Genomic DNA, 23,768 nt, shown 5'->3' on the forward strand with positions numbered 1-23,768 from the left:
AGACCAGTCAGAGACACCACATCCATGTGCCATCACTCTAAGAAACCTTCCATGAATATTTGCTGGCAATACAGAATTGCAATTTTAAATGGTAACTGAGACAATTGACAGAAATTGACGTAAAAAAAAAAAGTGTTTTCCTAGTTCAGTTTGAGGATCCCAAGAAATCTGAATAATTTACAAAGATCCTTTACACTGTGAAACACCTTCAGTTTTAAAATCTTAGCTCCAGGTGACAGAAAGCAATGACAGAATACCAGGAAATACACAAACTCACAAAGCACCATTCTAAGAGTAAAACCACTTGACACAGAGAAAAGAATTTGCTGCACACACCAAATCACAACCTGATTTCAAAGGAAGTCATGCACAAGACTCCAGCCACATCACACAAATCAATACAAAAGATCTTGTACTCCACAGTGGTCTCCTACAGCACTGATACCAGAACAACATCTATAACCAGTGAGGGAGTAGCAAAGATCAGAGGCCAAAATGCAATTTAACAATGGCTTTGGAACTGTAAGGAGTTTGACCCAACCAAGATTATTTAAGGCTACTGGAAGAGACCTGAGCCCACACTTCCCAATCCATGAGCCTCATTTTCAGGCAGGTAAGCTCTCACATCTTTAATGTGTCCCATGCCATTAGCTGAGCAGGGCAAGAGAAGGATTTAGGGAAATCTTACTTCTCTTTCTGTGTTCCAACAGGACAAACACCTATGTGGCACTGTTAGGGAGTGACAAATTAGACCATGAAAATTTTAGAGAACAACGTACTGAACAGTTTAACAAAACTTACACAGTAAGTATGTACCAGGAGTAGGCAATGGATGCCAATTTTTCTGCCCCCCTGTGAGCCATTTATGAAAGTTCACATATATTGTGCAGTTGGTATTCTAACATCTAATACTTTACACCTGAGCCACTTCATGACATGCACATTCTCTGTTCAGAAGTCTAATGAAGTTTCTGGTATTTCACCAGTGTCATCTCAATGCACTGTTACTCTGGGTTTGAAGATTACTTTTGAAATACTTCACTTTGTAAAGCCTGTGCCTCTCAAGGAAGAGCCTGGCAATTGTGATTCATATGTTCCTCTTTCAACGCTGGGCTCATTTAACTCTCTCCATCTGGGAATATTTTTCAAGGTCAAACTAAAAATTTAAATCAAGACCTCAAACTTTCAATGTATTTTTCCATAAATACAGTATTCATTGTATCAATATATAGACACTATTATAAGAGCTGTTAGTTGCATTAATTGTATTAACACCAGAAAGAAAAACAACTTCTTTTACCTCCATAATAGGAAGCCTCTGGACACTGATCTCCAGAATTCACTTCTCCTTTCAAATGTAACTGAATTTTTAGAAAAACAACTTTAAATGATGCATTGCTGCACTCTTTACCAAGACCAGAACAAGCCCATGCCATACACAATTCTGAGATAACTGCATCAGTTGCTGAGCATGTAATAAAGAAAATGGTCCTTACTTGGAAAAGGTCAATGTAGCATCATTTTCTAACAAAAAAAGAAAAAGCAATAATGGATAATTTGGCATACTGTACATCAAGTAAAATGGAGCTCAGCATGCTTCATCTGCAAAGTTTTCTTACACTGATCTGCCATCTTTTCTTCTCTGAAACACATTGTGGAAACACACAAATGATTGAATAATTTCTTAGTATTTCCAGCATTCTCTTTCAGGACAGCTACACTGAAGAAACTCATGCTCATTAAAACTAACTGTGCCTGCATACTCTCAATCCCTCATTTCTGTTACTTAATGTTACACAAAACAGAACAGATAAAACAGGCTAAAACTACCTCAGAGAACAGGCCAGCAGCTTGCATTTAATTATCCACTAGATTTCAGTGACTACCACAGCTATGTGTTTTAATTGGATATTTCTTTTTTAACTCCCCAAATGTATCAAATTTCCTATAAATCTTGTATCTTTTCAGACTGGGACCATTGCACAGTCCATCTATCCTAGTATCTAATGAGACAACATCCCTTCTAGAAATGAAATTAAATATCATCAAAAAAAGTGAGGTTAAGATCCTCTCCAGGACAGCAACTGCAGGAGGAAAAGAGTAAAGGCAGCTTGTGTGCAGAGACCAGAACAGCAGTTTCCTATTTGCCAGAAGTCTGCTTACTGCAATTCAAAGAAGGTGGAGAATGAAAACTGCATCAGAGAAAGAGAAAGCAAAACTACCAAGAGGTGAAAGGGCAAAGAACAAACCATCAAGGTTATGACAAAAGAATAGAAAGCTTGATCAAAAAAAGCAAAAGGAGTATGTAAAAGTTCTGCAGAAATATTTTTAAGCCAGAGCATTGCTAATGCTCATTCTCCCCTATCCATTCTCAGCATAAACATCTGCTTATATTAAGATTAAAGTCCAAGCCTGATTTACAACAAAGATGTGCATACTACTCACCACTAAGTGTAATTTAACAATGGACATTGTAGGCTGATGCCTGATGTGAACAGTAAAATGTTTTGGCTACAAAGATTCCACAGAACAGCATAACATGCCTTCACCACTACACCAACCTGGTTATACTTCCAGAAAAATTTTAATCTCTATAGTTAATATTAGATGCATTAAAATCACAATGCCCTACACTATTAAATTTATACTGACAGCCCAAATATAACTCCCTATTATCTTTACAACCTCCCAAACACAGAATTTGTTTTTAGTGGAGTCTGATCCAAATTCACCTTAAGTAAATGCACCAACTTTTATCAATTTACTAGGTTTTACATTAAGACACCAGGGAATTGTTTCAAGTGCTATATAAGGAAATTGTAAATAGATCCCATTATTTTGAAATGTTGCCAAAATCTGGATTGTTTGAACTATTTACTTCACAGCAAGTTTAAATTATGTCCACCAACAGCTATCTTGAATACATTTGCTCTGCACTAGCTGGGTTTTGTCTTCTCATTAGAAGGTAATTAGTCTTGATCACACTAAGGTAAAAAATGTGCCAGTACACCTTGTTTTAACTTAACTAGATCTCTTTCTCTACAGGCACACATGTAGTAGAACTTTTATTTAAGACAACACAACTCTCCACTAACATCTGAGAAGGGAAAAAACCACCACAGTTGTAGTAACAAAGTAGTTGACATCTTGCAGGAAAAGAAATTTTGTGATAACTCCCATAATTTGCTTGTAACACGTGTCTCAGGTACTGTCAGATCCTGATAAAGTAATAAAAATATTTATATTTTTTACCCTTTATGGCTGTGGTGAACATGTAATTTAGTATGTGAAAGCAGACAAAACCTCCCAAATTACTATTTTTAAGAGCTTGTGATCTGAGGAAGAGGCACGAGGAGGGAGAAGAAAGGCAACTAACCAGCACTGAGGACCACATGAAACAGACTGTACCAAAACCAGGCAAATTTCAGAGAGAAAGCTCAGCTCAGTTACCACCAGACTTGGAGTCAGCCCAAAAAATGAAACTTCTGCCAAGAAATCTGCACAGCAGGTAAGCAATAGATTCACTGCTGAATCTATTACTGACATCAAGTCTCAATACCAAGTGTTCCTCAGGCAGAAGGAGAATCTTGGCTGCAAACTGAGGCAGCTGCAAACAGCACTGCAATGTATCTTAACTCACCTGGTTATCTTAAGTAAAGCTCTCATCTATTTAAAGTAATACAGGTCCTCATTTTAACTGATATGAATGTTTTATTAAAAAAATTAAGTGATCCAAGTTAGGTCCTCGAAACCTCCTTTTTATACACAGATACTTCACTTTCTGCAGCTAAACCATTATTTTCTAAACAATATCTTCCAAACTATTTTGGAGAAACACTCAAGTGCTTATCATTCATGAACAGATGTGGTTTTGTATACTTATCAATGCTGACGTAAAATTAAACTACTGCACTTTTTTTACTGTGTACCATGCAAGATGATAACAGAAGAAGAATATTTCTAAACACATATTGTGAACAAAATAACTAAACCCATAAAGAAATTAGAGTGCTCTGGTTTACACAAGTTTGGAACCAAAGTAAGAGATTCTAGCAAAACATACTTGAGGGTATTCTGCAAAATTTCAAGTAATGAACACTTAGGTATTAATAGAACACAAGTATTTTATGAACCATATGTGCAGGCCTAACCAGTTTATGCCTGCAGAGAACATACATATAACCAAACGAACAAAATATAAAATGATCAAATCTACACCCAGAAACACTGTTTAAAAAAAAAATCTCTCCCATAAGGTTTATGCTCATGTTGCCTCAGATACAAAACAGCCTTTTAATACAAAATAAAACAAACCAAATGCACATTCCCATATCTGAGCTGTTTCATTTAGGTTCAGAGGGAAGCACTGCTGAAGTATTTTCTTCAACATTACTCATCTTTAAAATTCCTTGCCAACTCCACTCTGTACATTAAATAACTTACATTTCCTGCACATACAGCTTTGGAAGTCCAGCTGCTTGAGGGGACATTTGAAAGGCAGAGCTCTCCTTGGGTTCTGAGCACAAGTGCATGAACTTTGTTTCACTGAGTAGTTGCTGATTGATCAGCTGAAGGAAGGAACAGCTGAAGACTTGATTAACTGTTTTGACTGTGTTTTCTACTTCAGCAAATACAGCAATTACCCAGCATTTTATTGAATCCTCAAACCTCAAAGTTTTGGCTCAGGGAAATGATTTTCAGTTCAGGACCAAAAAAGCCCACAATCTGGTTTAACTAGGCACAGGAGCTGCATTACAAGATTTGATCACTGTCATTAATCTCTACTAGTGTTAGAACACTTGGTTCATCTCTAAAAGGGGTGTCTTCTCTGGTGTCCTTTCAAAACTCAGTTCAGTGTGCCTTTCCAAAGCTACAGCTCTCTAGATTTTACTCTGCTTTTCCCAAATTCAGATTGCCCTGCTGAAGGGGCAGAGGATGACCTACCTCTTTTCCAGAGGTGCAGCTGTGTTGCATTCCCAAATCCCCATCCCCTTGAGCTTCACCTCCAGCAGAAAGGTTTGCTGCAGACAGCAACACTCCCCTGTGCACACACAGATCCAAACAGCCATCCTTGTGCAAGGCTACAGGCACAGCCATTCCCCCAGAGCCCTTCCTCCCTCTCTCTGCCAGGATGCAGAATGCAACACTAAATTTTAGCTCTCTAAAATTTAACAGTTCTGGGAAATGTCTGTGTCTTTTACCCAAGGATGAAAACTGAGCAACAGATACCAAAGAGAAGTGTGTCATGCACACGTGCACCTGCAGCCTACTGCACAGCTGGGAGTTCTAATTTTAGGCTCCCAAGATTTCAATGTTCCTGTAATTATATATAAAGCATATTAAAGTAGACATCTAAGTATTCAGTTAAATTCTTTGTATATGAATTAATCTGCACACAATTAATTTCTTTGAAAAATCGAACACAAAACGCATGTCAAATTCCTCATTCAAGCTATTAAACAGGTTTTCTAAGTTGATTGTACAGAATAATAAATAATTTCAGTGAAGAAGCTTACAGAAGATTGTCTGCAGAAAGACTGATGAGTAAATTTCTCAATGAAACACAAGTAGCATATTTTAATCTGAAGAGCTTCATAAGTCTCCCCACTCATGTCGTATCCTGTTACATCAATTTTTCATCAGCAACTTGAATGAAGTCAGTCATCTGCAAAAACCATTCCCATTTGCTTTTTAATGAGTTTTCAGGCCTAAAGATATTTTTAATTTCTCCAACCAATTTGTATATTACACAAATGTTGAACACATAATTTGTCATGTAAGATATCTTCATTCAAAGTCATGCATTATTTTTAGTTGGCATGATCTCATAGTGCCACTGCTGTATTTTGGGAAAGCCAACAAACTATTATTTATGTTTTTCTGTAAAAAAAACCCAAACAATTCTAAAATAGCTTTAAGGAACCCTCAAAAATGAATTGAGTTTTGCAATTATGACACAAAAATGAAGCTGGATTCAGGGAATAAAACCCTATAATTTGAACAGTAAAATTAAAATCTGGACTGAGCTAATATGAAAGTGTACAGAGAAACACTTCAATTATTATGCAGAAAACCTACCATGAGGGGGGAGAAAAGTTCTGGATAAGCCACTAGTCAAACACAGCCTCAATTAAACTGAAATAAATCACCCATAGAATATTCTAAAATGTATCTTAAGTCACAGCCTGAAGCACACTGCAATTATGAATTGTTCTAACATCAACAGGTTTGGTATTTTTCTCCTGTTTCACACACAGCACTCCGTGTACTCTGCAGCAGCTGTACTTCTGGAGTAGGAAAAAGGAAGTTTGTTTTATTTAAACCTAAACTCACAGTTTACATAAAGCTGCACAAGTATTCTGATACGACGTGACTGCAAGTGGTGAACATGTTCCAGGCTCCTCAGCCCCTCCCATCTCCTACCTAGGCATGTTTTTAAGGGAAAACAAACCTGGCACAAGTGTGGCACTTTTGCCACTTTCCTGTGTGACTGTCCCCATCCAGCCCTGTGACTGGTGCTGCCTGTACCTCAGTAAGTGACAGAGCACAGCAGTGACAGCCACCTCCATTTACACATTTTCTTACTGGTGGGAGCTGGAGGAACACAGTGTGCCCATGACTACATCTCTTGTGATAGAACACCCCAAAATTTAGCAATAATAAAGTGCAACTTTTTCCCTGCTACCTGGGACATGCACAGTGCTCATCTTTCCACCTCTTCCCTCTCTTCCCTGCTGGCCACAGCCCCAACTCCTGTGTGACAGCAGCAAGGTGTTAATTCCTTAATTGTGCAAAGACAACACATCTTCGTGCAAAAACCACTCTGTCCACTTTTAACATCATGCACCTGATACCTGAGGGAGCAAATCAGCATATTTAAAAAAAAAAAAAAAAAAGTAAGGAAAACAACACACAGGACCTGTCAACTGAATTGCATATCAATATTTTCTTTAATTAGGCAAGCCAACCACCTAAAACCACCCCACCCCTGCCACTCCCATTTTCTCCATGCACTGGAACGTCCACCTCAAAAATAAGACTGTTTCAATCATGCCTCATATAGCCATAAAGAAACTGATGCCTGTTGATTTTCACATACCAGCTTACACTTCCTCACTCCTCTCAATTTGGCAGGCACTATTAGTTTTTTCAGTAAAATTTACTTCCTTTGCTTTGCAGATTTACTGGGACTTGATTTGATACAATAAAAAAAATAAAAATAATGTAAGTTGCACAGCAACAAGAATATAAATGTGCTATAGCAAAAAAACCCCAACAGCACTATGATAGTTAATAAGATCAGAAGATAAAGTGTAAAATAAAAGTGTTTTTGTTGTTACAGTGCAGTAAAAGAGCTAACTTACTTGTTATGTATTTGAACACACATGTAGTTACACACAGTATTTTGAACTTGGCTATTGCATACTTTTAGACAAAGAAATGTGACTATTTCAATTCCCTAGCTGAGGAACTGGTGAACCCTGAGTCTTTACATCTTACAGTTGATATATTCCAGCACATACAGAGCTACTGCCATCAGAGATTTCCTTCCAAGAGGGGACCCACCTGTTCAGAAGGGTTAGGCTTTAAATCTGTGCTGGCTGCCCTCTGACACACAGTTATATGAATTAAATAGGTAAGCAGGGAAGAAAAATCAGGCTACATATTCAAAGAATAAGGTCAGTAATTTCACTGCTGGTTATTTGTGATATAACACAAACACAGTTCAGCCTAAAAAATCTTTGTGGAAGTGCTTTCTTTTATTGTTATGGAATTTTGAATTGTTCTAAAGAAGAAATTTAAGTTTTGCCTTTGCGTGTCACCTCCCCTTTAGATTAAACCCAATGCTATCCTTATTCCAAGATGTATTTCTTCCCTGTTAGGAGATATTTGCTTTATTTTTGGAGCCTGTCTCCACAAAATCTTCCAAAATTCCATCTGCAAACATTACACATAAAATACATGATATATGTGTTACAGAGAAAGAAAAGGAAAAAAAAGAGACTTTGAAACCACTGGGTGAACAAATCTGCATCAGGTATTATTCTTCCACATCTGGCACTAGCTCTCCACTACTGAAATCACCAATTTCACTCTTCCACAGAAAGGGGTTGGGAAGGACTGCATCTTGTAGTATTTTTAAATTAAGATGTATTAAAAAATTAAGATCATTTAGATCATATTATACATGCAGAAGATCTGAAAGGACTGAACTGTTTCAAAGTAGTTTTTCTGCTCTTTCATGGTCTGGGCCTGTTTAACATAACCAGAACACCAGCCCATTTGTGATGTACACAGAAAGTAACACCTTCAGCAGAGCACAATAAAAGGAAAGGAGAAAAGAATTTGCTCACACTACTTAATGTTTTGATTTGGTTGGTTTGGTCCAATTCACATTTTTGACAGATACTCCTATGACTACTTCCCTCCTCTGGTCTCTCTGCAGACAACAGTACTCAATTTAGAAAGAAAGCATTGGATATGTATGAATGGACCTAAACACACATTGGGAGGTGAAAAAAAGAATTTTTCTCCCTTTCTTAGGCCAGCTAGGGAGCAAAATGCTCTACTCTAAGAAAAAAGTAGTGAAATAGGCACCAGCTTTAATTTCTAGACATCTCATGTCAAAAAGGACATGAATCTGCATAAGGATGACTGTTGTGCTTCTTATGTAATCAGGTTTATTGGTTTTAAGATTAGATATATTGAGAGCATGACAGTGCAATGAGACACAGGCAAGGGGTGTCCTGCTCCCCCAGGAAACCCCCAGACCTCAAGAGATGCTCCTGATGCACTGTGTTACAAGATTGAGCCTATTTGCAAAGGGAAAATCACAGAAGACACGTGGGGTCAGTATTAAGGAAAAGGCATGACAAAGAACACAGAGTTGGTATTTCAAAAACACCCAGAAAAGGACACTTCAGAGCACCATTTAACTGCCCCTGGATGACTCAGGATGAAAACACTAAGATTAAATAGACAACAGAAAACTGAAAGGTAAACAGGATCCTTTGATATTTTAACAAATTTGTAGAGTTTACCACCCTCCAGGACACTGAAAACAAATAGAACATCCACCTTCCTGAAGCAGATAAAAGATAACTACTGCAAACACATCCAGGATAACCAAACCACGGTTTACAACAGAGGCAGCTCCTCTGCCAGGCACAGCAGTTGTACACACACGATTTTCAGGACCTAGGCTGGGATCCTCAGCTCAGACTCACTGGGAGACTGAGGCAATCTCTACTGGTGCCTATCCAGGGTAGGCAGGAAGCCAAAGCTGCTGCTGCCAAACTTGTTGATCCAGTCCTCCCAGCCTGGCCCACAATGCACTGCTTTGGGTTTGGAAATGGCTCAAAAGCTTTTGCTTCCAGCAACAGCGTGGAGCACGTGGGAAAAAATGCCAAAGGAGTCCAAGAAAGAGCATTGCCAGGCCACCATAACAGCAGGGACACCCCAAATGCTCCCGTGAGTCAGTGGCATCACCCCGGGCACGGCGATGACAAACGACGACGCCACGCTCCCTGCTAGGCCTCGCTCACCAAGTGCAGGAAAAGTCCTGAGGGGATTAAATTATAAATAAAACTGCTGATGCTGCACCCTTCCATCATGTCTTCCTATTTCATAAGGAAGAGCACCATCTAGCCAGACTGTGATTTTTGCCCTTTCCTGGGACAGGGCCCTTTCTTCACATTGTTGTGGTTATCCATGAGAATTTTGGATAGTGTCAGCAGGAGGACAGAGAATTGCACTGTTGCACAGAGAACCCTTTTTGCATCCCAAGCAGTTGTAAACAAGCTTCAGATGAGACATGTTGACAGCACAGTGAAGATTTTACTCCTGTGCTCTACTCTGAGGATAAAAATAGTATTCTTATCTCCAAGAGTATCAAGCTAACACTTCAGATCATTAAATTCAGGCCATAAAAACAAGAAAAGGAGCTTATAAGTTTTATTCCAGCAAATGACACAGTGGTCTGTGTCCCTACATTTCAGGGCACAAGGTGGGAATCAGGAAGAACCAAAAGGAAACTTCCCAAACAAGGACTGATGCATTTAGGACTTCTCCAAACACCCCATATAAACAGTGGTGCTGAAACAGCCAGGCACAGTCAGCTGGTGTTAAAGCAGGTTCTGCAGAAGACATATCACACAAGGAGAGGGCTCTGTCCAGCCTAGATACAAACCATAATCAAACTGTATCAGGTACAGCTCAGACATTGATATTTCCCCTAAAAATCTCACAACACAATTGGTAGAAGAAGTCTTCCCTCAATCACTTGGCCACAAAAAGCCCCAGCCCTGTATTTAGGACAAGAATTATAAGCATGTATTACACTGCCTTTGGTAGGTAACACAGATCTATTGAATTTGGCTCAAAACCTCTCCTCTATACATTACAAACTACAATGTAGAACAGAAGTTCCTTGAAAAGCAGGATTTCTAGACAGTTGATTTGAGTAACACAGCTTCACAGAAATGAAAAACAAATTTGCTTTTGGGAATTCATCTTCAAGTACTTCTATGATGTAAATGCTGCCTATCAGAAAATTAATTTAGGCCTTTCCTCTCAAATACTTTTACTTAGTACCAGTGAGAGCAGGATGACGCCCATCTCTCTTAGCTGAGCAGAACAGACACCTTCAAACACAGACTCTATGTTTAAAAAAAAAAATTATCTGAATATCTGTGTTGGTTTTGCACAGCCTGGTTTTTGGTATTGGGGGGGCACAGAGGTGGCCTTCTCACAGGTAGCCTCTGTGAGAAGCTGCTGGAAGCTGCCACCATGCCCAGCAGAGCCAGTCCCTGATGCTCTGAGGATGGACATGCTGCTGGCCAAAACTGGGCCAGTCACAGAGGCTGGTAACACCTCTGTGATAACAGATTTGAGAAGAAAATCAAAACAAAGTGGGACACAGTTTTTTCCTAGCCAGAGGAGAGGAGGAGGTGAGAACATGTGAGGGAACAACATGGAGACACCATGGCCAGTGAAGGAGGGGCAGGAGGTGCTCCAGGAGCCAGAGCTGAGATTCCTCTGCAGCCACGGTGAGACCATGGTGGGGCAGCTGAGCCCCTGCAGCCCCTGGGGATCCACAGGGAGGCAGAGATCCATGGGGGATGCAGAAATCCACCCACAGCCCCTGGGGATCCAAGGGGGATGCAGAAATCCACCCACAGCCCCTGGGGATCCAAGGGAGATGCAGAGATCCAGCCCCAGCCTGAGGGGGAGCTGCCCATGCTGGAGTGGGTGGGTGCCTGGAGGAGGCTGGGATCCAGCCGGAGACCCAAGTGGGGAGAGAGGGCCCTGCTGCCAGTCTGGAGCAGCCTGTCCTTGCAGGACTGCACCCCGTGGAAGGCTGACCCACACTGCAGCAGTTTTGGAGGCCTGTGTGCCCCTGGGGGGAATTCACATTGCTGCAGGTGCTGTGGGGCTGCTGCTGGTGAGAGTGGAGCCACACTGGAGAAGTTCACAGGGAACTGTCCCCCATGGGAGGGACCCCACGGCCTCACAGGGGAAGGACTCCTCTCCTGGAGCAGCAAAACAAAACCTCAGTGATGAACTGACCAAGCCCCCATGCCCTGTCCCCCTTTGCTGTTGGTGAGAAACAGGGAATGGCTGGGGGAAGAAAAGGTGTTTAAGGACTTATTTTACTTCTCATTATCCTCCTGTGTCTTCATTACTAATAAATTCACTTTGTGCCTCTAAGTTGGGCCTGTTTTGCCCTTAGAGTGTTTTCTCCTGGTCCTTATCTGAACTCATCAAGGCTTCATTAAATTTTTCTCTCCTCTGCCCAGCTGCAGCAGGGGAGGGTGAGTGAGTGACTGTCATGGGTGCCTGGCATTGGGCCAGTGTCAAACCATGACACTATCCTAAATCCCAAAATTATAGTTCTTATAAACCGAAGCCTAGCAAAGCCTTCTAGTTGTCAAAGTTAAACTCCTTTAATATATTGCTAGAGTCACTCTAATTGAACAGGAATGAAATAGGTGATTTTAACATTTCCTGGGAAAAGTGGAGAAATTCTTTGGAAAATGTATTATTTTGAAAAGTGCTTTCCAAGTTATTTTATATGGCTGTCTCAATAATCCAACACCCACACTGCCTGACTATTGGGAACACTTTCTATTCCTTTGACATACCCATCAAAAATACTGCCAGTTAACCCAAATCTTTGCAGCATTTGAGGCTTCTGGATATTCCACACAAGTATAGATTTCTTCTGAAGGGATAGAAGGAGTATTTGGTATGGAACACATTTATGTATACTGTGTAAATGATGCTTCTTTCTCTTTTTGGCATAATTTGTAACAGCCCTCCAGTAAAAGATAAATGATGCTGTAAGTCTTGTTCAGCATAGTAACACAAATTCAAATGGCATTTTCTCCAGTTCACAGAGTTACTGGGAACCACCTCAGGAATGTTAGAAAAACTTCCAATTTCTATTACCGGGCCTCCTGACATAACTAATTATGAAAAAGGAATTTTTAAAAAGAATACTAACTAATAACAACAACAACTTGTTTTTACTTGTTTAGTTTTTACAATACACCACTTACAACTGGGCCTGATTTACACTGTGGTTATTCACTGTCATGACATCTTTAACACTCAAAGATATCCAAGATACAAGATCTATTATGCTATACAGTCTTGTAGGCAGACATGCAAAAATCAGATGAGGTTCACTCTCAAAAGATACATAATTAAGCACAGTCCAATGGATTCTAGATTAAGGTTCTCCTTTAAGCAGCCATCACCTTGTTTTGGAAACAACTTTACAGTTAGAACACAACTATTATTTCACAAGTGTTTCACTCAGCAGAGACAGGAGCTGCTTAATCCAGCATTACTAGGAGGAAAAAAAAAAGATTGTAGAACCACACCCTAGGTGTAAACTGATACAGATTTTCCTCTGTAGTTTTGCCTGAAACAATAGCCAGAGGGTGTAATTTAGGGTATATACACCTTGACAAAGCCATGGCTGTAATATCTAGGGACTGACAATTAAATGTTTGCATAGTGCAGTACCTTTGGTGTCTGTCTGATGTGAGGTTGCACTGAACATGGCTATCTCCTCTCTCACCCACTGAGCCCCACAACCTGGTCATACATTCTCCTTCCAGTCATAAGGAAATCTCTGCTGACTTCAGTGGCTCACAGCAAGACCCCACATCCCCAGGTAACACTTAATAAACCATCAGAACTCTCACTTCCTACTCACAGCATCCACTACACCACTTAGGCAGTCAATGAACAAAACACAGACTGAAAGTTAAATTTATGAAGGGTAAAATACAGCAGAATTTGATGTCCATGGAAAGCAAACATCCAATTTACTGTGTATTTATCAAAGGACTTGATTTTCAAATTTAACTCTTTAAACCTCCACACTTCATTTTAAGGCAAGCTGCTGTAGGACTTCCAGGCAACTGTATCAGTGAGAAAGCATCCAACCAACTTGCTTGCAAAGAAAACAATGAGAGCTCCAGATTTCAGAACCAAAGCAATATGGACTTAACCTCAATTGCTCCCTACAGGATTTTAGTCCTTCAGCTCTTTTGTACATATTTTTTCAGAGCCAGTTGAGAAAGCTGCATTTTCTGTTGCATTACAAACAGTTGATGAAGATTCAAGTCCTGCTTAGCAACAGAAGGAAGAGCAGATCAAGAACACTGCATGTTTTCTGCCTGTTATAATCCCCCCAGCAGAAAAACAAGGCATAACCAAATATCCTTTTCCCCTTGTATCACCAATGAAGTTTATCTATGGGCTATGCCAAAGCTATCAGAAGTGGAGAGCAGGGTGGGGGTGAGCTTGTAAATAAATAAACCATCTTTCTCATTTGGAACATGTTACCACAAACCAGCTTATTCCACAGGGCTGATGGGCATGTGCACACACAACTAACTGAGCATTTGAGTATTTCTAATCTAGCTGAGGCAACAGCCCAGAGTATTTGCCATTTCCAACCCAGCAATCATGACTCCAAGCCATGTGGGAGCAGCTGCATGTGCAGTTTACTTTGATGAAGTCACATCCTGTCATAGCCTGTCGTACCTGGGCTTTCCAGGGTGTCTGACCTGCCACAAGAAGCAGTGTGAGAGCCACCTGCACCAGTCCTGGCTCACAGCATGCGCAAGCAGGGAAGGATTTTCACTGAGCAAAGCCTTCTAGCAGTGGGAACACAGATTACAATAAATTTATTGCCTTCTGTGACAACTGCTTTTATAATCATGCTACTCTGCTACATTAGACTTTGAACTCCCTTTGTCAGAATTCAACACTTGCTGCTAAAAAACTTGAAATGTAAGTACAAAGCTCTCTCCATCTCTGTGCTGTCACCTACCTTGTAAGAATGCCTAGGAAATAACATTGAATATTGTACATATGGGGAACTTCCACAGCAGTGGATTATTTCATTCATTACACAGGAAAAGAAACAATTTTCACGCGTCCTAGAGATTATTTAGGATAGTTAATTACAAGTCAAATATTACAATGGTTTGTGAAAGATGAAATCTTTTCTGTCTTGTAAGAGACAAGAGATCACACCTATCCCCAGACAACCTTCAGCAGCTCCAGCCACAGGCTGGGCACAGCCAGGAGAGCTGTAAGAACTGGAGACATTCACTTTTATAGATCTGCTGCAATGGAAGAAATACCTTTTAAAATAGTTACCTTACAGAGAGTAATCTGCATCCTCTTAACCCAATTTATTTAAAAGTATCCTTCACTAAGCCTTTTTGTCTTTCCTGCTCTACTTAGATGACAAAGTTACTACCCTGTATTAAAGTCACATTTCTACATATTTATTTCATTGTTCTTCTCACTGCGTTTTTGTTGTTAAATATAGCACAGAAACACTACAAAAACCAATATTTAACTAAGTATTACCAAGACATCACCTCTTCTGCACAGGGATAACCTAGCTAATCATACATACCACTTAAGAAGGATTAGATAACAGTGAATTCCTGACTGTTATGTATGTGTACAGACAACTATTTCAAAAGGTTCTCATAAAAAAGAAAATATCCTGCCTCTTCACATATTATGGACAGATCAAGACAATCCTGAGGCTGCACTTCCAGTCAAAGTCCCCAAGGCCTTGCAACACCACACTAATATTATGGTAATACCTAAAACCTGCCAAGAATCTTTAAAACATATGAGATGACACAGTTCTAACTTGCAGTCTAACATCACAATATTCTATTTTTAACACCTGACTCATCCCATCAGAAATAATTAAATATTGTAAACAGAACTTAGATTTAAAGGAAAAAAAGAACCAAGTAAAAAATTAGGGCCAATCACTGCAATTTCAGAAGCATCCTTTCAAATTGCATTTTTTTCAAGCAATCTCATAAAACCTCCACAATCTTCCTAAACAGTTCAATGCAATTTTAAAGTCTCCCTGTAATTGTTTTACAATAACCAGTCCACAAAACCTTAAAACAATTTGTGTAAATAGTCAATTAAAATGCAATGAAATGAAGAAGAGATTTATCTGATTACAGACTGTGAAGAGCTATGCAGAATGTCAAAAAAGAAGCATAGCACCTTGTACTGCTACCTTAAAAAACTTATTTCAAATTATTAAAAATTCTCACAAGCGTATTTGCAGGTAGTCAAGGATTACAGAGCCCTTTAAGCATCTCTCTGATATGATCTGACACAACAAAAAATCAACTCAACTAAGCACCTCCCAAGGCTGAATAAAAACAAATTTAAATTTGAAATAAGATGCTGTCTCTTACTTGTAAATACAACTTAATATTGGAACAGAAGTTTCAGCAGTGCTTTAATTATTTATGGGACCTGCTGCTGGGAAAATTCTAGACCTTGGGTCTATGTGATAAAGATGCTTCTAGTGAGCCTCCCAGGCCTGGATTTCACTGCCCAGAAAGAGCTGAAGAAGAACAAGGGTTCATCACACGGCTCTTAGTACTGTCACAGCTCTGGTAACTTCCATTAATAGCAATTAATATAATCAAACCTCAAAGCTTCTGCTGAATGCCTTAGAGCTTCACAGAGCCTTTTTTATTTTACCCCCAAGATATATTAGGTGTCAAAGACCAGAAGTTCAGCTGTTACCAGGTGACACAACGCTGAACAGAGTTTGCTCCCACCTGCTCTCCTGACTAATTCCTACTGTCACTAAACCTTCCAGAGTGCCTTCTGAAGGTGCCCACCAAAAAGTGACAATCTGCATTCCCACAGGAAACTCACTGCTTGCTTTATTAAGACAGAATATTCTGAAAGCTGTAAGACTGGTACTCTACTACATCACCCCACAGCCAACACCAATTCTGACCTGGGACCCAAGTTACAGATGGTCTGTCATCTTCCTCCTCCTCTACTTTGTTGCCATTTAACTCTAAGTTATGGTTTGAAGTGTTTGAAATAGACAGCAGCAATAGACAGAGGATTCACCTCTCAAAGGATCTAACACACACAAAAATACCCAAACAAACTAAAAAAGGGGCTGTGTGTGTAACTGAAAGAATGAGGTGCTTAGGCTCTAGTAAAGACACCATAATTTCAGCATGCACTGAATACACTTAAAAAAACCAACCAATTTTAAATTGTCTAGCCAAATCTCTTTTTCTGTTCCCCATGCTTTTATTTTCCCATCTGAGATGCCATAGTTTCTTTTCTTATAATTTTAAGTATTTCAAAGTTATTTTATGAGTCAGTATAAGAATACAAGAGACTTTTATCCCAACCACTTCAAAAGGGTTGCACAAATTAATAAGTAATGGTGTATTTAATGATGATGTACATGGGTTGTATCTCTCTGACTCTCAAATACAGATTTGGGGGTGGGGATGGTTTGAGTTTCTTATTTTGGATTTTTCCCCCATGTTTTTGTTTTATTTAAAGGAACATCCATGACAACCTTTAGCAATTGGTTGAGGGGAGAGTCAAGAGTTCCTTGGTGGTGGGAGAGGGTTAGGCCCTCAGCCCCAATAAACAACTTTGGTCCTCATTGTTTCTATCCACAGCTTCCCTACTCTGACAGAGCAAAATGAGCCAACCTGTTGTTAAATTTTGCAAGAAGCAACAGTTGCCTCTGCTGAAGCCTGTCAAAGTCACCACGCATGAACTCTACACTCAGAGGCACAGCTCTATTTAGAGATGCTCTTTGCAACAATGGGCTAGAAAAATCCTTAAAAGCAAACTAAATTCAGCACAAGTTAGCAAGGATCTCCAGAAAAACTGTTTTAAGCACTGATTATGAGGTTTGACATGAAAGAATAATTTTTTTTCAAATCAAACAGTGTCAGGTACTACAGACACATCAAATTCCTTTTAAGATCTACTGCACCTCCAAGATGAACTGAGTGACTGAAAACATTTTGGCTGCATCTGATGGCACTTGCTCCCACCATCACACAAGTCTAGAAGATGCACTTCAGCAAAGTTTCATTTAAAAATACAGGAAAAATGCATGAAGAGGATGAGATTTTCTGCCTTGCTGTTTTGGAATTCATCTACATATTACAATGCAACATGCTACCCTTGCTTCATCACAGCACAAGTGAGTGGCAGGGGATTCACACCTTCAGCTGCTTCACAGAGCAGTAAGTAATTAAGTGACTGCATGAGCCAAGAGATTCTGTCACATCAATTACATATGAAAAGAACTAATGAGCACAATTGATTCTAACATGTTCTTACCTTGATAGGATTGCTCAGCAGAAGAAGGTTTCAGTGTATAAAGTCAAAGTAAAGTTTAAGGCTTATTTTAAAGTAAAATCTTCCCATCCCATTGGGTATCCCTCTCTCACTTCCATCTCCTGGGATTTTCCATACCAAGAGCAAGTCAAGTCCACTGGGCCCATACCTTATTCCTGCAGCTGATTTCTACATCAGAGCTCAGTGTGGACTGTTACTGTCTCAAAAAGCAACATATAGGAAAGTGTCCAGTCAGTTTCTCACTTTGATGAAGGTCAGTGAGGATCCCAGCAGGAAAGATTTAATATTATGTATTAGCAGAACAGAAAGCATGTAAGAGCAGTGAAAAAGAAACATGGAAGTACATGGAGACACAAACACTTGGAGCTTGGGAAGCCCAAACTCAAATTCTAGTTCTTATTTCAATGCAAGCTTGGTTATGACAAGGAGGGTTAGAAACAGAAAAAAACAAACATGTTGCCTGATCCCTGCATAGAACTAGCATCATTAACAGGTATTAAGGACTCATCAGGCTTCACAACCACTAAAATGCTCAGAGAGGAGCTGCCTGATCAGCAAATAGAAAGTGCCACTGACAAAGGTGTGTCTGAAATCCTGCCTCTCTCCACTGCTTGCAAATATTGCCCTGGAATTACACAGTTACATCCTCCTTTATTCCTTTAAAATAGCATCCATCATTCTTTGCCTTTAAAGCTTAACAAAAGGAGAGGCTGGCAATGTTAAAGCCCCTTTTCCAGTACAGGGTTACAACAAGAGGAACACTCACTTTTCATTCAGGAGACTCAAACTCAGCTGCCTGTGAGATTGAAATCCACCTCTCACTACCAGGTATGCTGAGGATGAGGCCATTCCCACCAGGAGATGCAGAGAACAGCACATGGGAAAAGAAACAACCACCATCCATAGCCCAGTGGGGACACAGGCCAGTGGGAGCCTGACAATTGGTAAATAAAGAAAATGGTTCTTGGTTTTGAACCAAATTCTAAAATGTAGGCTGTAAAGTCATGTTCCTTCTTCTGCTCCCTCTCCAGGCCATGAATATTTAATTTTATGCAAACTGGAAGAGTTGCAATGCAAGGTTAAATTAGCCTAAATAACCTTGAAATCCTTTTGTGAAGTTGGGCCTCAGAGTCAACTCCCAATCTGTAGAGAAATAACTTTCTTACACAGGAGTTCTGTTGTTACTTGTATTTAAAACACTGTGGGGTACCACGACAAAAGTCTTGAGGTTAAAGTGGATTTTACAAAATTTATACTTTTGGTTTACCTTTCTCTGTTAAGAACCAAGGTTTAAAAAGTCCAATTACTTTATAAATGTTTCTTTCTCAATTTTGAATGCAAAATTCTTCCTGGGAAAATGAATAATTTCAGCATTTCCAAAGTTTTATTTGATAACACATACATATGCTGGCATGTTTGCTGCTCCTCTAGTTCCTTAAGTTAAGTTAATCTAAACTTAATTAATTCTATTTTAGCTCTATTTTGCAGCAGGCCAAGCTCCCTACAGGCCAGCTACAGGTATATGCCAAGTCAGTGTCTCATTCATATGTCATAAAGCAACCAAAATAAATAGACTTCTGGAAGCCTGACAGGGCTACTAAGTTTCACTTTTAATTCTCAAAGTATTTTATGAAATTCCTTCAACTCACAACCCTACAAATCATTCACATGGTTGGAGTCAGTGCAGAAAAGCTGTGTCTCAGTGATCAGCCTGCACAAAAACAGTTTCATGATCTCTCTCCAGTGGGAAAAAAATAGGATAGATTATTCTTTACCCTGCCAGCTAATCTTTAGAATCTGGAAACCTTAGATGCTTGCATTTTAAGAGGTAGAAATAAGAGCAAATGTTTGAAAATCCTTATTGGTAAAATCTGCACTAGGATAATGTGTGTGTTTATTGTTGTAAATGCTTTTTTTGCATTTGAATGATTTGTCTATTCAGAAAAATGAATTACATATCCAGCACAATGATTAGATTGGAACTTGGCAATGAAGTAATGAAGTGATTTTTCAAGTGCCTAAGAACTCACAGATACACTTAAGAAGATGGCATAACAACACAAGTGAATCTGCACGCTGCAGCACAGCTGCCTACTGCATCTCCCATGCCCCTGACCACTGACTCTGACCCTAGAAACTGCACTTTCTAAATTTTACCAACACTGGGAATTGTACAAAAAATAGCCATTTTTATTCAGGCTCAACATGGATCAGTGCCTCCCAACCCTGCCAGCCTGTGCCACCTTGCTTTAGGTTTCATTTGCTGCCTGCAGCTCACCAGTCAGTAAGTGCTGAATCAGATCATCTCCTAAGGTCGCTGGCAAGTTCTGCTTCCCAGGATTGTAAACCATGTCTACAAACTCAGTCTTCCACTTCTACAGCATCAAATAAATGACTGGGGTCTAACTGCTCTAGTATTTAAAACAGCTGGGCCTGTTCTCTGGCACACATCTCAAGCACTCAGAGGGAACCAAGAACCAACAATATTAAGAAAGGTTCTAAAACTTTCTCTGTCCTAAAACGATCATTAAACTAGAAAAACAAACAAACAAAAATTAACATAATAAATCACACTCATCGCTTCCTTTTTTCCACTGCCTGTTAGAAAGTAAATAATAATCTATAGCTTTCATTCATCATCTGCTTACAACTCCAAGTAGCATTGTTACTCTTGCAAGAAACTAGGCCGTAATGGGCTTTTGCTAATCACAGGTGAAAGGTCACTCTCATTTAGCAGAGTACCAAGCAATAAACATAACACAATGACATGACAGAGGGAGGGATTGGTATAGAAATACTGACATGGATCATACCAAGAATAAAAATATTGTAACTCAAGAGAAGATTTTATCAGTGTTGGTCACAGAGTTTCCTTAGGACTATTTATAGTCCAAAGAAAAAAAAACAAACAACATATAGAAACACAGTAAGGACAGACTATGCCCTAACTCATAGTTTTCAAAATATGCAATAATTTAATAATAACGCAAATAACACCAGTCACTGACAGGCCACCAGTCCTAAATCCAAACCGACAGGAAACTTTGACCCTTTCTCTTTCCCGTGCCTGCCCCTCTGCTAAGTAGTTACGAGGAAGAAAACTTCTTGCACTTTTCCTCAAGAATGAATTGCACTCACCTTCTCGGCAAAGTCGCATTGCTTCTCGGTTTCTCCCGTATTCCTTGAAACTTTCTTCTAATGCTGTTCCTAAAACCAAAAAGCCACAAGATTTCAATCCACGGTAAAGCCCGAGGGTAGGACTGACCCCCGTTCGTGACCTGTAGCCCGTGCTCCCCTGGGCACCGTAAACACGGAGCGGAGGGACCGAGGGCAGCTGGGCCCCGGAGCCGCTGTCAGCGCCGGGGATGCCTCACCTGCGGCGGGAGCTCCCCGCCCCACGGCGCGGCTCAATCGAGGGCAGGAGGTGCCGGGCTCCGGGGACCGGCTCCGAGCCGCTCGCACCGTGTCCCGGATTACAGGAACTGGGGCAGGCGCTGCCCGCTCCGCGCCGCTCCCGAGCCCGCCCGGGGGGCGCGCACCGCACAACGAACTCGGCCGCGAACGCCAGGGGTGGGAACGGACCCGGGCTCCCCGCCGGGCCCGGCGCCCCACCGTGCCGTCCCGGGGCACCCGCGGGCTGCGCCGGGCACGGCCGGGGGGAGGGGGGTGGGGGCGGCGGTGCTCGGCGGCCACTCACCGTCGTTCCCGTGAAGTTTAGCAGCATCGACCCAGTGGCTCCAGGGCTGCCCCAACATCGCCTCGGGGCTGGGCAGGGACCTGCGCTCCCCGACGGCCGCCATTGCCGCTGCGGTGGCGGCGGGGCCGGCGCCGCTCCCGCCTCCTCCGCCTCCTCCCTCGCCGTGGCGGGGCCGCCGCTGCCGCTGCCTGGCGGCCGCGCCGCGCTGCTCCCTCCTGACGTCACCCGCGGCCCGCGCCGACATTCTTTCCGCTGCTACAATGTAACGAGAAAAGTCAGCGGCCGCTTAAGGTGGCGCCCCGCTCTTAAGGCAGCGCCGCGGCGCTGTCAGCCCGCCCGCTCGCTCGGCTTCCTCCCCGCGGGGAACCTGCGGCCCTGCGGCGGCGCCGACTCACCTCTGCGGCGGCCCGGGGGGCAGCGCCCGGGTGCCCATTATTGTGCGGGGAGCGCTGCCTTCCTCTTCACCGTGTAGGTGAGGCGCGCTTGTGTTCGCGCTAACAAAGCGGCCGAAGGGAGCGGGGAAGAGCGAGACTACGCCGCCTACCAGGCGTACCCCGGCTCCATGGGCCGCCTCGCTACCTCGGCCCCGCGACCCTACAAAAACAACGGCCGCATCACAACCCCGCCTGGCACCCGCTGCCCCGGCCGGGGGGGCGGACCGGAGGGCGACGCGGCGGGCGGAGCCGGGCGGGCGGGCCCCGCCTCAGCGCCGGTCCACCTTAAAGCCGGCGCCTCCTTAAAGGCAGCGGCGAGCAGGAAGCGCGCTCCGGGCGGGCGCGTCCCCGGCCCCCCCGGCTCCCTCCCGTCCGTCCCCTCCCTCCGCTCCCAGGCACACGGGGACACCGAGCGTGTTTCCTGCGCGCTGCTGCCCTCGCTATCCCGTAACCTGTCTCCCAGGGGGAGGGCTTTCTCATTGTTATTTCACATTTCTTTTTTAAACAGCCCCCTTTTTTTTTTTCCTGCCTCTTGCCTAAACTTTGCGATGACGTCGTGCCGTGTCAAAAGCGAGGATTAAAGGATGCTGTCGTACCTGCTAACTCCAAGCAATAAAGTCTAAGCTTTGCAAAAGCAAGCTCTTTGATTAAAACCCCTGGGTTTAGAATTAATTTATCATAGAGTTTTCTTCACTAGAGTGTTCAAGTACCAATGTCAAACTGTCAGGCCATGATCTGCAACAATTTCTGGCCACGCTTGATGCCACTGTCAGTAACAACGTCCTCGAAGAACAGCTAAAAATATGGAAATTTGAAGTGCTGCCTCCTCTACAGGTACTCGATGGCACTGTCAGTGGAACTGCTGACAGATTCCATACCTGTATTTGCAAAACCACACAGCAGAAATCAGAACTGTAAATAAATTTGTTTAACCTGCGGAAGTACACATACACACAGTCTTAACTAATTTTCATTCTCTATTTCAAGTGTGCGACTATACAAGCTAAAGATGTTTCTTTCAAAATTTATGCATATAAAAGATCTATAAATTCAAGCTCATCAGATGGAATAGCATAGGCTGTAATTATAAGAATAGTTTCAGTGTTCCACCCAACTGATAATTTATGTCACACTCAGAATGTATCTGGTAAAATTGCAGACCTAATACAGAGCAGCTAACGTGATTTTTCTCTCCTCCTGATCAACTTGAAGTCTAAGTTAGCTCCTTCATAAAAGGCCAACACCATAAAATTTAGGTAAAGAGAGCAACACTGACTTCTACTGCAGACATTTGCAGCAGGATTAATTATCAAAGGCCATCAGCCTCTTGAGCTGGGCCCTGAAGTGTCAGACAGTTACACTGCCCTGCCTGTAGCTTCCCAAAACTCTTCATCTTAGTCTGAGAATAAATAAAGGTGTTCATGGAATAAAGATGGAGTGTATTATTGTTTGAGTAATTATCAAATAGAATACTTTTTAATATAGAAAACTAGTTATAATTAAAGCTAAGAACATCATGGAAGAAAAATGTTTGTCAGGTGCTGAACAGCTTCTGAACAGAATCTCAGCTTTTTTTTGTGGTATAGAAGCCAGACAGGAAAGAAGCCTATGCCTGATTGCTTTCAAGCTTAGTTCTTCAACAGTGCTTCACAAATGCAGTCTAAGATAGTGTCCATAGCTGAATGCAGACTCCAGGCATAGGATAAAGCAAGTTCCAGACAGATCTATATTCTCTGTGTCAAATATTCTCATTTATACTACAATCTTCATTCAAGCAGCTTTCCTTTGTCCTGGAGTAAGCTGTCAGAAAGCTGCCTCAGCTGCAGTTTGAAAAAGAAACCTTGATATGTCCAAAGTGCCCTCAAATTCATAAAGGGTTTTTCTATTATTTCCTTTACATAAATCATAAAGCAAATATAGTGATGAGTGAC

At 41.5% G+C, this 23,768-nt stretch overlaps 1 protein-coding gene across 1 annotated transcript in view; it reads right to left on the minus strand.

Annotated features, from left to right (window-relative positions):
- Positions 1-21,647, minus strand: part of ATXN7 (ataxin 7) — a 58,720-nt gene extending 37,073 nt beyond the window's left edge. The window contains exons 1-2 of the mRNA XM_054280894.1: positions 21,404-21,647; positions 20,845-20,913 (exon numbers count right to left, since the gene is read on the minus strand). Of these exons, the coding sequence (XP_054136869.1) occupies positions 20,845-20,913; positions 21,404-21,647 (313 nt within the window). The remainder of the gene's footprint in view (positions 1-20,844; positions 20,914-21,403) is intronic.
- Between the last annotated feature and the right edge of the window lie 2,121 nt (positions 21,648-23,768).

Source organism: Melozone crissalis, unplaced genomic scaffold (genome assembly GCF_028551555.1).
Source record: "Melozone crissalis strain CALT ecotype California unplaced genomic scaffold, PUWL_Pcris_2 ptg000029l_1, whole genome shotgun sequence".
Taxonomy (NCBI): Eukaryota; Metazoa; Chordata; class Aves; order Passeriformes; family Passerellidae; genus Melozone; species Melozone crissalis.